This window comes from Rhincodon typus, chromosome 35, assembly GCF_021869965.1.
Source record: "Rhincodon typus isolate 14 chromosome 35, sRhiTyp1.1, whole genome shotgun sequence".
Classification (NCBI taxonomy): domain Eukaryota; kingdom Metazoa; phylum Chordata; class Chondrichthyes; order Orectolobiformes; family Rhincodontidae; genus Rhincodon; species Rhincodon typus.
The window spans coordinates 11,164,835-11,182,079 of record NC_063366.1 but is presented as its reverse complement, the minus strand read 5'-3'; the positions used below and the strand labels follow the sequence as shown (position 1 = coordinate 11,182,079).

Here is a 17,245-nt window from a genome sequence, read left to right as displayed (position 1 = left end):
GGGAATAGTTTAGTTTGGGATTATGTTCGGCATGGACTGGTTGAAGTGTCTGTTTCTTTACTGTATGACACTATGAATCTATAAATATGAGTGCTTACTCTAGCTAAAATATAAATATAACCATTTTAGTTAAACATCCAAAATGTGCCTTTCGGACATGAGTAGTGTAGACTCCACCTGATTCAATATGACGAATGGCTTCATCTTTCCTTTCAGCTTTCAGGTTGAGCCACTGCTCGCTCTTATCTAGATATCTAACAGCAAATACAGTCGGTGACATGTACATTGATGTTTGCTCGGCGCACCCCTTGGGCTGTCTAATGAGCAGGTCGATTCCCTCTGGTGTTAAACAGTTCTCGACTGTTTCCCCCATCATTTCACCTAAAAAAAAGAATCAGAATGGAATCAGAAAGAAGCATGGTTAATCACTGAGGGCCAGAGGTCTTTCTAAAGACACCATTGAGGACAAGCAGGCGATTTGATTGGCATGAATTAAACAGTGGTGGTTCCTGAATTTGCTCTCAGCAGCAGTCACGTGCACCACCTACAAAATGCGTGGCTGTAATTCCCAAAGGCTCCACTTTTGAAAGCATCTGTCAGACCTTTGAACTCCACAGCCTGGAAAGACAAGAGGAGCCTATGTATAAGAACAGCACTGTTGGCAAGCTCCCCTCCAAGTCACACTACGGCATGACTATGAAATGTATCAGTGCTCTTTCACTGCCGCTGGGTCAAATTCCTAAGGAACTCCTTCCTTAAACCTCTCTGGTTATTCTACACATCGACCACACAGCAGTTCCTGAAGGTGGCTCACCATCATCTTACGAAAGGCAATTTTTTTCTTTTTAACAGCTCAGAACCAGGCATCTCAATCTATGCTGACTAAGTTTCCTAAACTGAACTAGCCATATCCCTCAAAACCTTTCCTATTCATGTACCTGCCCAAATGCCTTTTAAATATTGTAATTGTACCCACCTCTGCCACTTCCTCTGGCAGTTCATTCCATGTAGATACCATCCTTTTTTTAAATCTTTCCCCCCTCGCATTAAACCTATGCCCTCGAGTTTTGAATTCCCCTACCCTGGGGAAAAGACCTTGGCTATCCACCCTATCCATGCCCCTTATGATTTTATAAACCTCTATGAGGTGACCCCTCAGCCTCCTACTCCACAGGGGGGAAAAAAAGTCCCAGCCTACCCAGCCTCTCCTCATAGCTCAAACCTTTCAGTCTCAGTAACATCCTTGTAAATCTTTTTTGCACCCAAATTATAAATAGGCAATAAACATTGGCCTTCCTAATGACCCTTATATGCCAGGGATCTGCAAGTGTTGAAAAATAGTAACAATTGTAGATCTTATCAACTGGAGGCACGACATAGAAATGTTGCAGTTTTGAGTGGTTTTGAGCAGGATATAAAACACATAATGTTTTCCAAACACGATATACCATTCTTTTCCTCCCCAGCATCTGTATCATGTTTTTGCTTTCAGCTAAAGTATAATTATTCTTCTGTTAGCATCTACTCCGGCCCTACACTTCCTTTTTTCTCCACAACCATTATCACTCCCATTTGCTCTGTAACTCCTGTGATCTTTAATCTCCCTCATCCACTGACCTTTCCCTCACCTTCTCTTTCGTTCCACTTTTTCGTGCCCATCTTTTACACCAGCGCAAACCCTTCACTTTTTAACCGCCCTTCAGTTCTGAGGAAGAGTCATAATTGGGCTCACAACATTAACTCTGTATCTCTCCACACAGATGCTGCAAGGCCGATTGAGTTTGTCCAGCACTCTACGGTTTTAGTTACAAGCTAATATGTTTTGGGAAAGTACGAACTACAATGGGGAAGGATGCTTCAGGAAAGTTGACGTAATCTTCATTGGTAGTAACAGGAAAATCTTACCCGATGATAACCAATTTGCAGATTTCCCTCTTCAAAAGAAAAAAGTGTTGTTTACCTCTTGCACGAATGTAAAGGTAGGAGTTGGTGTCTGGAACCATGTTAGAAGGTATATTTTCAAAAATCTCATAGGCACTCTTCCCTAATGATAATGAAAAAGATAAACAATTTCAGAAATATGGTCATAATGCAGCTTAGAGGACGTGATTTCCTTTTCTTGAGGCGAGGTTCCAGATGAGGACCTGAAGATCTAGAGCAGCCCCCACCCATGATCTCCCGCCACAAGAGTTGGTGGCTCAGCGGCGCCGCTGGAGCCAGTGGACACAGCAGGAATTGCATTCCAAGGAAAGGATTCTGTTGAGGCACAACACCATCCCAACCAGGTAAGAGAGAGCTGAAGGCTCTTGGCAGGTGGAGGAGGCAGCAGCTTTGCTGCCAGGGTGATGGGGCAGTGTCAATGGGTTAGGTGAGATTCCATGGGCCAAAGCATGTGCCGACAGTACGCTCCCTCTGAAACCCGAGCGAAGCTGCCAGTGCTTACCTGACAGTCTTCCCCTGTGGAACATGGCCACTCACAATTAGTGGCTAAACTTGCCACTGAAGTGGCTCACAGGGAAGATGTCTGGCAGCTGGGATCAAGCCAGGGATATAACAGCTTTGTATCCTCCTCCTGTGTGCCCAGGGCTGTCATTTGGCAGCCCATTCCGAGAATACTGGCAACATTCATTCAGCCTGATGAACACCTCATTGACTCTTAAATGACAACTTTAACACAGTGGATGTGCCATTAGCCAGAGAGATGCATTTCTGTTCGACTGTGGAGTAAAGTGATTTGTTACATATGCCCAACGCTCACCATGTGGATTCACGAGAATGCTTCTTTCTTCTGTTTTCATCACCCCTTCTCCCTAAATCAGCAAAAGAACGGGCGCAAGTGAGTGGTGCAGAAATGTTGGTGCGACATAACATAGACCTCGTAACCTCTAGCACTGCAACCTTGGCAAAAGTGACTTGAAATGCAAAAGTTACTTATGCTAACTGGTCAACACTGGCTTCTGGTCCAGCAAAACCTAAATTTTAATGCTCTCATAACTCCTTTAAATCCCTTCACAGCCTTGCACTTACCTTTATTTCTGTATTTCCCCCCCCGGCCGACTCCTATGAACACCCAGTGGCACACCCCATCTGTAAAATAATCTCAGCCTTTCGCCAATTCTGGCCTCTTGTATGTCCCTGATTTTGACTGCTCCATCACTGACTGAAGTTCTCTGCTTTAGAGGTTTCTTTGGAAATTTCTTTGCATTGTTACCTCTTGCCTTAAGATGTTCCTTCCGACTCCTAAGTGACAAAGCATTCAATCACCTGTCCTGGTGTACCCTTATGAGGGTCAGTGTCAAAGTTAGGCTTTTAACCTCCTTATGAGGAACTGCCAGAGTCCTTTGAATGTGATGGTTGACCTGAGGGTCACCACACCTCAGGAGAAGCGGCAAAAATGAGGAAGGGAGTCCTTCAGGGTAACCTCACCAGTGTGGGAATTAAACCCTTGCTACTGATATCAATTGCACTGCTATGGCGATGGTGCTGTATAAAGTTGGGTTATTGGGTATTTCTTTCACATCTGTTGTGATTATTCATTCTTTCAGCATTTTTGCAGTGTGTCATCTTATTTATCAGTTATGCGGCAAATCTAATACTTCACGGTGAAAATACAGTGTGAATTATATGTTACATAAATGTGTACTTTCTTGGAAGGGTGGCAAGTTAGATAAATCAATTTTGTTGCTGATCACTTTGAAATGCGCCAAAGAAATCTCATTCTTGCATCAGCACCTCAAGACACCAATGTTCAGATGTCACTATGAATTAAATTTAAGTGAGCATTATTATTTAAGGCTGTGTAGGGGCTGATGGGTTGTTGGTGAGTTACAGTGTAACTGAAATGTTCACATGTTTAGGTTTCCAATTGATTCTTCAGTGAAGATGCCACTGTAAGTGTGTAAGAATGAATGGGATTATGGTCCTATGATGCTGCTTGGCCTGCTGTGTTCATCCAGCCCTGCACTTTGTTGTCTTGGATTATGGTATTGATAGTTGCAAAACACTCTCATAGAACATGTTCATAAATAAAAATCAGAAAACACTCTTGGAACTCAACAATTCAGGCAGGATTGGACAGGCCACAAATGTAAACATTTCAGTACAAGCACCTTGCGTAATGACACTTTCCAGTTTGTTTCAGATTCTCATATCTATGTTGATTTTGGGACGAGGAATACAAATAAAGACTTGCACGTAGAAGGTGACCTTTATGACCTCAGGGCACTCCATTGTCTATCACAGTCTAATGGTATTTTGAACTGCAGGCACTGGTTTGAGGCAGGGAAAAGTGGCAGCTAGCCTGTGCAGTGCGACCACGAATGTTCACCAATACGTCAACCCCCCACCTCAGCTGATAGATGCATTATACTGTATATAGCTGTAATGTAACTTTTCCTTCATTCCTCTATTCTGTAACTAAGAATTGAACCCAGGTATCTCTGTACCTAAGATGGCACTATAAACGGTGGCCCACAAACTTTTCGCTGGGTTAATTTGAGTACATATGACAATAAAGCTAATTCAATTCAATTCAATTTAGCAGCATACTCTGCATTAGAACCTGCAATTACACAGTAACAAGTGACGGGTAAAACACTGTGGGGATACTGTGGTGGAACATTAACTCTGTTTCTCTCTCCACAGATGCTGCCAGGCCTGCTGAGTTCCTCCAGCATTCTCTGAGTTCCTTTCAGAGTTCCACACGATATTGCTTTCATATAAAAAAATGAACAATTGCTGCTCACCACCACTTTGAGGTTCTTTGTAATGGCGTCACTTATCAACTCAGAGCTGCTGTATGCCACCACAGAAATTGGAATGGTGCCGATGGCTAGTGGGACGACAGAGAAGTAGATAGGGTAGGCGGAGTTTGCTCCAACGATTACAGTTCTTGCATTTTTCTTGCCTGTGGCAGGACTGCAAAGGGAATCCACACGCTTCATGTATATCTTGATCTGTTTGCAATATAAATGTCACAGGGTTAATGTCAATAAAGCGAAACAAAAACTACCATGCATGCTCTGAATAAAGATATTGACTCACCATGTTTGCAAAGAGACTGAAAGCCAATTGCTCGCTGTGCCAACTGGGATTGGTAAAAGGTGACGTTGTCACCATAGTCTTACCCAAGCTGTGGAGCCACACTTTTGAGAGAAAGAGATGATTGGGGTTGTGGCTTAACTGAGACTCAGCATGCCTCAGGTGAAGGGACAGGGTGAGAAGGAAAGCCCTTTGTGATAACCTCAGCTGGTGCAGCAATTGAACCCAACCCTGTATTACAAAGTAGCTGCTTAACCAACTGAGCTGACCAACCATGCCACCATTCTTCCAATGTCAGCTATTTCAGACTGAGGAATCCTAGACCCCCGTGGTGCTGTCTCCAGGTTAAAGCCTGTTGAGTCCATATTTCACAAGCTACTTCGGGCCACCACTATTGAAAAGCATGAGTTACCCTTTTATGTCAGCGTTTCCAACCGATTGGTGAAAGGTATGTTCTTAAATTTGCAATCTGTCTCTCCTGCTGCCTTGTCACTTTGTTACACTTCGAAACCCTGCCTAGGCATTTTGCTGGTGCCTTTTATGTAGCCTTGGGGATGTCAGAAAGCACTTCACAGCCAAGGGAGCACTTTTAAGATGCAGTCACTTTTTAACGTGGGCAACACTGCCAGCAATTTGATTTTAGACAACATGACGATGACCTGCTAATCTGCTTCGGTGAGGTTGCCTTTCAAATGTGCCAACCTGTGACACCAACTACGAGTTCCCCTCCAAGCCACATACCATTCAGGCTGGCAATGGCCTTGCCATTCCTCGCTGGAGTCAAAATCCTGGAATTCCCTTCCTAACAGCATTGTGAATGCACCTACATCACTGGGAATGCAACGATTCTAGAAGATGGCTCATTCCCACCTTCTCCACCATAACCAGGGACTTTCCATGCACCCACATCCCAAAGGCAAACAAAACTGTACCTCGGATATTGGGAAGAACACTCGTATCCTTTGGGGAATAGCTCCATTGGACGTTAATGTATTCTGTCCAGTTGCCTTTTTAGTGAAATCCTCTCCCATTCTGCACCACCCCCACCCTCAGATATGTGAGTTTATTTAACACTGTAACATTTCTGACATCAAACCTTGTTCAAAGACATTCCCCAGCCTTGCGAACCTCCACTGTTTTCCAGTGAAGCAATGCCTCAATTTAAACAAAAATTCTTATGTTTGTTTCCCAATCCCTTTATACCTTGAGCCTAACCGATCTATATAATCTTTGTTAGCCTCACACTCTTTGTGCTTTATGTGCTCCATCAATTTTGGGCTCTGGAGCAGACTCAGTGTTAATCTCTCCACCATCAGTGTCATCAGCTCTCTATGGCCTAAGCTCAGCCAACCTAACTCCCTTAAGACGTTTGTTAAAGTCAACTTTTTCTGACTAGGTTTTTGGTCATCTACCCTAAAAGCTCCCTCATCCGTGCAGTGCCAGATTTTGCTTTAAGCAAATGCAGCAAGTTCAAGTAAATCAAGTACAAAATATTTTTAACAGAAGCAAAGAATTGCTGAAGAAAGTCAAATGCATGGTCACAAAGTTAACGGAGGGACACAAAGTATCGCTGGGCTCGAATTATTAACTCCGTTTTCTCCCTACAGATGTTACCAAACCTGATGAGTTTCTCCAACACTCTCTTTTTGATTCAGATTTCCAGCATTAACTGTTCTTTGTGTTTAGCATACAAGTTATCTTTTTTGATTTATACATCCAATTTATTACCAAGTGATTGCCTGTTAATATATGTGAATATTTAATATTGGCATGAGAAATTTCATTTTGGTAAGTTATCTGTCACTTTAAAAATGTAACTATTGATGCTCAGCAGATCTTTAAGGAAATTTCTCACATATTTCTGTAGGAATGTAGGACATTTGATCCTCGAGCCTGCTCCACCATTCAATAAGATCATGAGTGATTTGGTTGCAGTCTCAGCTCCACTTTCCTGTTTGACCCCAATAGCCTCTTGTCAATCAAAAATCTCTTGATTAATTTAAAAAGTCCATCCAACTCGGATTTGAGTACATTTAACACCCATCCTCCAATACCACTTGGAGAACAAAATTTCAATTGCTAGCTGAAATAACTCCACAGAGGCTGGTATCCCATCACCAAATCATCCTTTGCTTACACATGGAGAATCCTTGACACCAATCTAGCTTCCTCAGAGCCAGCTCTCAGAGTGAACAGAATTTCTGACACTCCTGTTTATACCTGTCAGCCAGGGTTCCCTGATTTGGGCCAGGTTAACAGCCCCAATCGGGGAACTCATATTCTATGAGGTCTATCTGGCTGACCTCGTTACAACCACTACACTAAACACTCTAAAGCAGAAAGATAAAACTCCTCATCTCTGTCTGGAAACATTTTATTAATTATTTTGCTCCTTAATCTTCCAGAAGAGGAAACAGGAAACATCTTCCTGGTATCCACTCTATCCAATTCCCTCAGGATCTTATATGTTTCAGTAAGATCAGGTCTTGTTTTTCTAAACTTCATTGAGACAGGTCCAAGCTGTCAAACCTTTCTCATAAGACAAGCCGTTCAGCCTATGAATGACTTGAGTGGACTTTCTCCAAAATGTTTCAAAAGCAACTGTATTTTCTCTAATAAGGCAACCAAGTGCGTACACAGGTACTCTACATAGGCTCACTAATGTCCTGTACATCTGAAATAAAGACTCTCTATTTTTATATCGTACTGTCTTGCCAACATTCCATTTTCATTCCTAATCACTATGTTGTTCCTGCATTACTGACTTTATTTGATTCAAGAACTGGGACACTGAGATCCCTCTGCACCATTCAGTCCTGCAAACTCTCTCTATTTAAATAAACTGATTTTCTGTTCTTGCCAAAATGGACATGTTCACATTTTCCCCATATTTTAGCCCATCTGCAAATTTTCCCCTCGCAATTTATCTGTCTATATCACTTTGTGGACTCTCTAACTCTCTTTAGAACTTAGTCTCTCCCATTTCATGGTATCATCAGCAAACTTGGTGAAAATACTGTTAGCCCCTATACCCAAAGTCAATGATACAGTTTGTAATTTGGCATTGATTCCTCATTGAACTCCATTAGTCACAACTTTCCAACATAAAAGAAGACCCAGCCATTGTTATTCTCTGCTTCCTGTTGGTAAACCAATTTTTATCCACACTCATGAATTAATATTCATACCCCTACACCAATGTGTTCTTATCTTATGCAGCACCATTTGATGAAATGGCTTTTGGAAGTTCAACACAAGAAATGTACTGAATTGCCCAGTCTTCTGTGAAAATTGTCAAAAGAACTCAAATAGATTAGTTAAACATGACTTGCCCTACAAAAAGCCATGTTGGTTCTACTTGTTATAGCCTACTTCCTAATGGACTATAACATGTTCCCTAAAACAAATGATCAGGTAACTCTCCTACAGATTCCTGCTTTCCACCACCATGTTTTTTTTGAATAAAGTTGTTACATTTTCTATTTTCCCACCAGCTGCAACCCTGGAATCCAAGGAAATTTGGAAGTTTACAACCAATGCACCTACTATCTGTGCTGCCACTTCCTTTAAGGCTTCTGGATGTAGATAATTTGAGCCTGGGGACTTATCAGGCTTGAGTTTTCCTCCAACTTTTGTTTTTATAGAATCCCTATGGTGCGAAAACAGGCCCTTTGGCCCAAAAAGCCTACACTGACCCTCAGAGCATCCCACCCCCCTATAACCCATCTAATCCACACATCCCTGAACACTGCGGGCAATTTTGTACTAAGGCCAATCTACCTAGCCTGCACAGCTTTGGACTGTGGGAGGAAACCGGAGCACCCGGAGGAAACCCATGCAGACATGGGGAGAACATGCAAACTTCACGCAGATAGTTGCCTGAGGGTGGAATTGAACGTGGGTCCCTGGCACTGTGAGGCAGTGTGCTAACCACTGAGCCACCATGCTGCCCCTATATGTAAATGTGGAAGCAGGCCATTTTGCCTATCGAGTCCACATCAAAGCTTCAAAGAGCATCCCACCCAATCCCTGTAACTCTGCATTTCCTATGAATAGCCTCCATAGCCTGCACATCACTGGACACTATGGGCAATTTAGCATGGCCAATCCACCTTAACCTGCACATCTTTGGACTGTGGGAGGAAACCCATGCAGACACGGGGAAAATGTGCAAACTCCACACAGGTTCTGGTGGTGGTAATCATTCCTTATCACCTCTTGATTTTCGATTGCTCTTAGAAAGTTTTCAAAGTCTTTTAACATGAAAACAAATGCAAAAAAAACTCTTAACCATTTCTTTGTCTTTTATTACCAGTTTCCTAGATTAACTCTCTCTTGATGAATAATACCAACATTAGTTATGTGTTTCCTAGTTAAATATTTGTAGAAGCTCTGACTGTCTTTTTTATATTACTTGCTAGCTTTCTCTCAGTCTGCTTTCTACCCCTTTCTAATTTATTTTTAGTAATCCTTTGCTGGTTCTTAAAGAGTATCAACACCTCTGATCCTCACAGGCTTTTTACAGTGTTTCTTTAAATTTTGTGTTCTCAATTTTATTATTTTATGCTTCTCAAAGACTGTTCCTTTCTCACCGTGATAAATCCTGCTAAGAGTTTTTAATTATCTCTTCAAAAGTCTACCACTCCCCTACCTTGTAACTTACTTTCCTCATTATTTTAGCCAGCTCTGCCTTCATATCTATATTGATGCCTATGTATAGCTTGTCGTGAGAGTCATGTGTGGGATTCCCAAACATCATTTGCTTTATTTATGAATGAGCAGGGATTAGGGAAGCTATTTAGAGTTTGCCAGTACATTTGAACAGAACAGTCTCACATCATTACATCTATGTCTACATGACTATCATATTGATGCTAATAATTACTTTTCGTTTCCAGTCTTACCTCAACTTCCTCAGGAAGGTAATTGTACAATATTGCTCTAACTTCCAATTGTTCATTTCTTTTGACCGAATATGGTAGCCTCAAATATATAAAAAATGGCCGGAAGACCTTCATTTTCTTTGGCTCCGCAATACAAAAACCTGGAAGTTAACAAATGCATGTCAAAATGTATGTGCTAATGTTTGGCGATCGTTGTGAATGCCACTTCTGTTATGCATACACTGCTGGAAGGAATGTTCTTACTCATTAGTTAGTGATGCTTCATCGTGCGCTGTTTTTCAGTGCTAGCTTACCAAATACCATCTTACGTCAGGATCAAAGCAAAGGAGAAGCACTTTACATTGGTGGAAATTGCTGTTTTAGAAATAATCCCTTGCTGAAACTAATTAATAATATTAATAAAATAACTAATTAATATTTACACTTGATGTGGACTACAATGCATTAAGCCAAAACTCTAAACATTTTCCAGATATTTGCCCCAATATTGGACTCTTTTACAGTCCATATGTCTGCACAATTGATGTTGACTTGCATTCAAACTTATGAAAACTTCAGCCCTCTCTGAAGTGGGAAATTAGTGACAACAAATTGCCAATCCCTTTTACATTGCCGAAAATTAATATGGGTCAGATTGGATATCTATGTTTCACGTTTTTCTCCTTAAGATAAATACTACAATTGTCAAAGATCTCATACATGCAATGTGCATCCAATTTATAGAATCATAGAATCCATACAGTGTGGAAGCAGACCATTTGGCCTGTTGAGTTCAAATCAACCTTCCAAGCAGCATCCCACCTAGACTGACCTCCCCCCACCCTGTTCTTGTAACCCTTCATTTCCCATGGCTACCTCACCTAGCCTACACATCCCTGGACACTATGGGCAATCCACCCTAACTTGTGCAACTTTGGGCTGTGGGAGGAAACCGATGCACCCAGATGAAACCCACGCAGACACAGTGAGAATGTGCAAACTCCACACAGACAGTCGCCTGTGGGTGGATTTGAACCTGAGTCCCTGGCGCTGTGAGGCAGCAGTGTTAACCACTGAGCCACCCTACTCATTAATAAATTATTTGCAATGGAATGTAAAACCTCGCTGTAGACCAGACAGGGATGAGTCGAGCAGAGTCCAACATTGAGCACATTAATTCAACACTGACACCATTTCACAAGAGTATGTCAGAGCAGCAGTATTCTTTACCTTTGTTCTTAAACATGCCAACTGCCTGAATTTCCCATGTTGTTATGGAATCTGGAAGGTTAAGTGTAAACCTGGAAATACATGAGAATATATATGAGTATCTGAATGGCTGGATAAGGGATGGCAAATGGTGCTGCATAAGTGTAGATTGTCACTGCTGGAGGTTAAAACTCTCATAATTGCTGTGCAGTATTGAGCAGAATTTAGTAAGCAATTCTTTTGAATTTAAGATTGAACAGGGTCTCTCTCTCTCCCCCGAAGAGGAAGGTGGAAACGAACTGACTTTTAGCAGTGGATGATACCTATTTCCTGAATTTACAGATGGAGCAGGCATCAGTTATGTGAGCACTCCTAGGTATTTTTAAGCAATGACACAGCTCTGGGGTAGATGGGATCTGATCCCACACCTTCTGGCCCAGAGGGAAGCCATGGCCACTGCATCACAATAACCCTCCTGTGGGAACTTATACAATGATAACAATGACAAATTAGAGCGAATCTTTTAGAATGAGCTGCCTCAGACAAGAACTTGTGAAAAATTAATCAACCCTTGAAAGCCTGAGTCAGTACTGGTGACCTGAATGACAAGGAGTCCAAATACAAAGAGATGTTGGCATATAATAAGTGCTAAATGCTATCATGATACATAGTGTAGACAGGAAGAGACTTTTGCCCTTGATGGAGGGATCAGTTACATGGGAGCATAGATTTAAATTAAAAGGCAAATGTATTAGAGGAAAAACAGATTGGCTGTCTGTTATTCATCCAGAGTGTGGTAGGTATCTGGAACTCACAGCTTGTAAGAGTGGTTGAGGCAGAAAACCTCAATGTTTAAGAAGTATCTAGAGATGCACTTGCAATGCCAAGGCATATAAGACTACAGGCTGAATGCGATTAGAATAGTTAGGCAGTTATTTTTGATCGCTGCAGATGCGATGGGCCGAATGGCATTTTTCTGTGATCTAGACCCCAAAACTCTGTGCATCGCTGGGGGTTCAGGAGGGGCTGAGGAGGAACATGTGGAACTGAAATGGAATCTAGGAGGCAGCATCAAACTGAAGGCCTTTGAAAGGGAAAAGTTCAAGAGGATATTGGGTTCTTGCTCCCCCATTTCCCCACCCAACAGCAGTGATATTAAAAGTTCCAGATCTGAATATCAGTGATGAGAAATGGGGGAGCTTTAAAGGTATACGTGATCTAACTTGAGGAAGGTGGAGGGGCAGGAATGGTGGCCAATGGTTCAGGTCAGGACAGTGAGAAATAGCTGTCATGGACAGCATGAATATGAGTGAATTGAAGAATCCTGTGTATTAATTTATTTTAAATTATTTGTTGGGAGCAGCTGACAAAATATTTCATACCGACATATATGTTCATATGTTGTATTCCATCATGTAAATTGAAATGTGAATGGACAGAAATAAGTTATATTATGATTAAATATTAATTCCTTTGATGACTAGGCTACAATTAAACTGAAACTAATCGACCAATCAGCTTTGGAGCAATGGCACAAAATACAGTAACTGAAGTGATTAGAAACTTGCAACAAACCAGATAAGATTTGCAAGAAATGCATATTTCTGTAGGTTTACAGAGAATGTAACGCACAGAAACACATCATTTGTCTACACCATTGTTCATGCTCTGTGGAATCCTCTTCCCAATGTTCTTCAGCTAACAGGGTGATCACGTATTCTTTGCACCTTTCACTTCCACTTGTTTACCCTCTCACTGAGTTCTGTGACCAAAGGCATATGTGACCCATCATATCATGATATCCTTCATGGTTGGAGCAAAGAGGTTGGTCCTGAATCCACCCTAACCAGAACGGTGATGGTACCATCTGTTGTGACATGTGTTTATTCCACTGCCACCAATTTGATTGCCTTGTATTGACCCCACCACTACCCCCATGCTACCCCCTCACCCTAATCATGTTTTCAATGCACTTACCCATGCAGGTTACAGTGCCAAATACTGAATTGTGATGGCAGAGGCTTCAAATTTCTTTCTAATGCATAGCTAAACAAGAATCTCTCGTTTTTATCAGCTTGCAAGTCAATACTCACCATTTTTGGCCGCATTATGAACCACATTCCTTGACTACATGCAGACCATCATTATTTTTCTTTCTTTTTCTCATTTTCGACTTGGAACTGTTAGTTGACATTAGGAGTTGAACTTTGAAAAGTAGCTTTTTTTTTCAGAACAGGGAGAGGACAAAAGACAGGTACTTGTTTTTGGGTACTGGCCTGGAAAGATAGTGTAGGCTTATAATGCTCTAAGAACATTGTAGATGAATTAGCACCGAGATGCGGTGATGGTCAGGGAACTCTAGTTGGATGCTGAATTGGCCAATTGAGAGAGCTCCAGTGCTGGCCAGCTGATCGATCACAAGGAATATTGAAAAAAAAGAGAAAACAAAGTCTGAATTTGTTTTCGACTGGGCTTTGAACAGGAGGTAATGTTGCGATGTAAGCTGCTAGACTGCTTCCTTTACTTTGTTCTCTCGAGTTATTCTCCAGTTATTGACTTGTTGAAAGTCCTGAGAAAAGAATCTCAGCATATAAGAAATCAGGAAATGTCTCCAAACATCTGCGGATGCTGTTTGCATTAGCTGGTGACTTTGGAATTCAAGCAAGATACAATCCTACAAGCCTGCAGCACATCCCATCGGGTTTCATGAAGGCTTGGTATCCATCATTGAAATGGTTATCAAACTGGGAACTTATAATTCCTTTATTTGCAAAATATTATCTCTTAACTGTGTCTGTCTGTCAATCGGGGTGAGAGTGGGAGTTAATATTTAAAGAAAATTGAGTTTAGATCCTAAATATTAATGTGGTTGCCTTGTAGTTCATCTGTGTACTGCCAAAGTTATGTTCTTAATAATAAATTGTAAATATTTGCTAAGTCATAAAATGCTGTCCAACATTTGATATTTGTAAAAGTCCAGTTAGGATAAATTGAGCAATTTTGAGGGTCATTAAATGTTTTAATTTCAAAGTGTTGTCAATCCAGTGAAAGTGGGCTGATTTGATCTGGTTTGCTGTCGTTGTGTGGTAACAGCTATGAAGTCCTGGCATAGGACTTGGATCTGGATCTGCTTTCTCAGAGGCAAGGACCACATAACATTCCACTTAATTCGATATCACCTAATGAAACATTTCCCAAAGTTTTTCTGGGATGTCTATGAGTCTCTGGGATGTCTAAGAACATAGTTTAGCCAGCAAAGAACTTGTTAATGAACACTTACTGTTGCAGTGTTGGTTAAACAGTGGAATCACATATAACTGAACTAGCATCATTCATTTTAAACAGTGGCAAGAGGTTAAACTTGCCACCAATTGTGCCTCAGAAACCCACATGTTGAGAAATATTGATCATTAATCTTACTTATTGTCTCCTATCTTTAAATTCGAATAAGTTCTCCATTGCCAGGTCTGTGGGAAGTTGCTGCGAAGACGGACATTGGATTCGTCAAAGAAGTCATCTTCATAATCTCCCACGGCTGAAGAAGAACAGAATGTTCAGTGGTGCAATTTCAAATTTCGGAAAACAGCTCAAGCAAGTTCATTCCACTGAATTTCAAACACAAGTTGCACAACCTTATAAGACAAATAACATAAATGATTTTGGTTTGCAAAAATGGCCCGAGTGGGAGGTACCTGGGGAAACTAGGTTGCATAGTATGTATTTTGGAGCAAATGTTGATTTTTGTGCAACACTGTAAAACATTGAGTAAACAGCCCATAATGCATCTCTCGCAATATTAATTCCATTGACTTCTCAGGCAACATTCCTCAAGGTAACTCACTCAGTTGTGAGGGCATCAATAGGAAATGCAAGTGTCTGTAATGTTCAGCAAATGAGATGGGCCCAGTCCAGTGATTTATTATGATGCCACCTTCTTCCTGAAACCTGGCACAATTCTAATGTTTCCCCACCCTAATTAAAGGTCTTGGCTCTTTTCCTTTTCGTCTTCACAAATAAAGCCTAGGCCTGCTAAACATTGCCAGCCGTATCTGTTCTTACATTGGCACCCAGAGCGTTTGGCTATTGTCTAACATATTGCAATTGCAACAGATTGGTTTCCTTAGTGTTCCTGAATGCCAATTTTGCACCTTGATTACTCTCCAGGATAAACATGGGTAACTCCCATTTAATGGCCTTGTGACAAACACTTACTCCTTCCCACTTCGTTGGCCTTCTGTGAATGGTTCTTCCTCAGTTCCACACCAAAGTCGCAGCAAGTGAGAAACACCTTTCTGCATTCTTCCTCCCTGATACGCTTTGCTCGTTCCTCACAGGTACGCTTCATTGGAATTTGAATAATTCCGTCCTTGCAGCATTTCCTTAGACTGCTGTCTGTATAATGGTTCACTGTAAAAAATAAATAGAGTGGCAAATGAAGTTCTGCACTAGGTATGGTTTTGCAACAGGTTTTGCATTTCAAACTACAGAGAATATCACGCTCACTAGAACTCTGCCTGAATACAAAGGCGTTTCCGTGCGAATCAATGTAACATTAAAAGGCCCAATATATACATACCAACAGATTCAAGAACAGTAAAGAGGAGTATTAATATAGTAGATAAGCTCACACAATGGCATATTGAGCTTTATCAAAAGAAGCTTTGTTCGAGAATAAGGGCGTCCCGCTGAAATTCTAAGGCTATACCTGGAGAATTAAATGAACAGGTTTGGTGGTCTTGCCTACGAAAGGAATTGGTTGCCTTGGGAAAGGTTACAATGAAGATTCAGTGGATTACTAAGTGGGATGAGATGTCAGTCCTGTGAGGAAAGATTGAGTACATTGGCCCTACATACTGAGATTTTGAGAGAGAAAGACTTGGTTAATTGAACCATATCATCCAAACAGGATTTCAGACGATTGATGCTGAACGGCTGTTTCTTGCAGCTCAAGACATAGAGAACATAGTCTTAGGCTAATGGGAGTCCCATTCTGGATGGATCCGAGGTGAAACTTGTTGACTCAGAATGTTGTGAATCTTTGAAATGCTATAGACCACAGGCATGTTGATGCTCTGTCATTGAACATATTCAAAGCTCAAACTAAAAGTTTTGAACATTAAGGACATCAATGAATTTGGTGGTCTGGCACAGAAGTGAGCTTGAGACCAAAGATCAGTCACAATTCCATTAAATGGCACAGCTTGCTCAAGTTGCCTTGAGTCAAACCCTGTTCATATTTCTTATGCTGTCATTGTATTAGCTTGTTTTTTGCAACACAACTTATTTAGCAGAGAATGTCAAATGTTAATGCACTGTGATCCTAAGTGATAAGTTTAATTATTTGTAAAATTTTAAAATGGATGATATCTAATGGATGAGCTGTTATATACCACATCTAATTTTTCTACTCATTAAAGTAAATTGAAGGCAATATTAGGTGCTGTCTTGATGGAAGCACACAAATCTTCTTTCAAGAACACACAAATCATTAACAAAAGTAGGCTATTCTGCCCCTCAAGTCTGCCACACCATTCAAATAATATCACAGCTAATATGATTCGGCCCTCACTGCCACTTTCCATATCCCATAACCATTGACTCAATCTTAAACCAAATAAAAATTGTGTCACTCGGCCTTGAATATATTCAACCAACCAATCTCAACTGCTCTTTGGGAAAAGAGATTCCTATGAGTCTCTGAGAGAGAGAGAGAGAGAAAAAAAAATCTTCTTAAATGGTACGCCTCAATTTTCTAAATTGTATCTGTTGATCGCACAGCCTCCTTCTCATTTTTCTAAAGTCCAAGATACATCAGAACAGCTCTCTTAATGATTCCTCATAAGATTGCATTTTAATCAGTCAATTGAACTCTCTACGAACTGTTTCTAAAGTGATTACACCTTTTCTTCAGTAAGAAGACCTAAACTGTATATATTACTCTAGATGCAGTCTAACTAAAATCCTGAAAAATTGAAAAACTGCAAAAAAATCAAAGCTTCCCTGCTTTTGTATTCAATACACCTCACAAAAAACCACCAATTTTCTACTATAAGAGATAACAAGGTGTAGAGCTGGATGAACACCGCAGGCCAAGCAGCATCAGAGGAGCAGGA

General features: G+C 41.0%; 1 protein-coding gene across 1 annotated transcript in view; it reads right to left on the bottom strand.

Moving 5' to 3' along the window:
- Positions 1-17,245, bottom strand: part of c4 (complement component 4) — a 100,437-nt gene that overhangs the window by 44,597 nt on the left and 38,595 nt on the right. Inside the window, exons 17-24 of the mRNA XM_048616512.1 lie at positions 15,345-15,539; positions 14,553-14,667; positions 11,154-11,224; positions 9,945-10,084; positions 4,746-4,955; positions 2,759-2,810; positions 1,961-2,044; positions 178-381 (exon numbers count right to left, since the gene is read on the bottom strand). Of these exons, the coding sequence (XP_048472469.1) occupies positions 178-381; positions 1,961-2,044; positions 2,759-2,810; positions 4,746-4,955; positions 9,945-10,084; positions 11,154-11,224; positions 14,553-14,667; positions 15,345-15,539 (1,071 nt within the window). The remainder of the gene's footprint in view (positions 1-177; positions 382-1,960; positions 2,045-2,758; positions 2,811-4,745; positions 4,956-9,944; positions 10,085-11,153; positions 11,225-14,552; positions 14,668-15,344; positions 15,540-17,245) is intronic.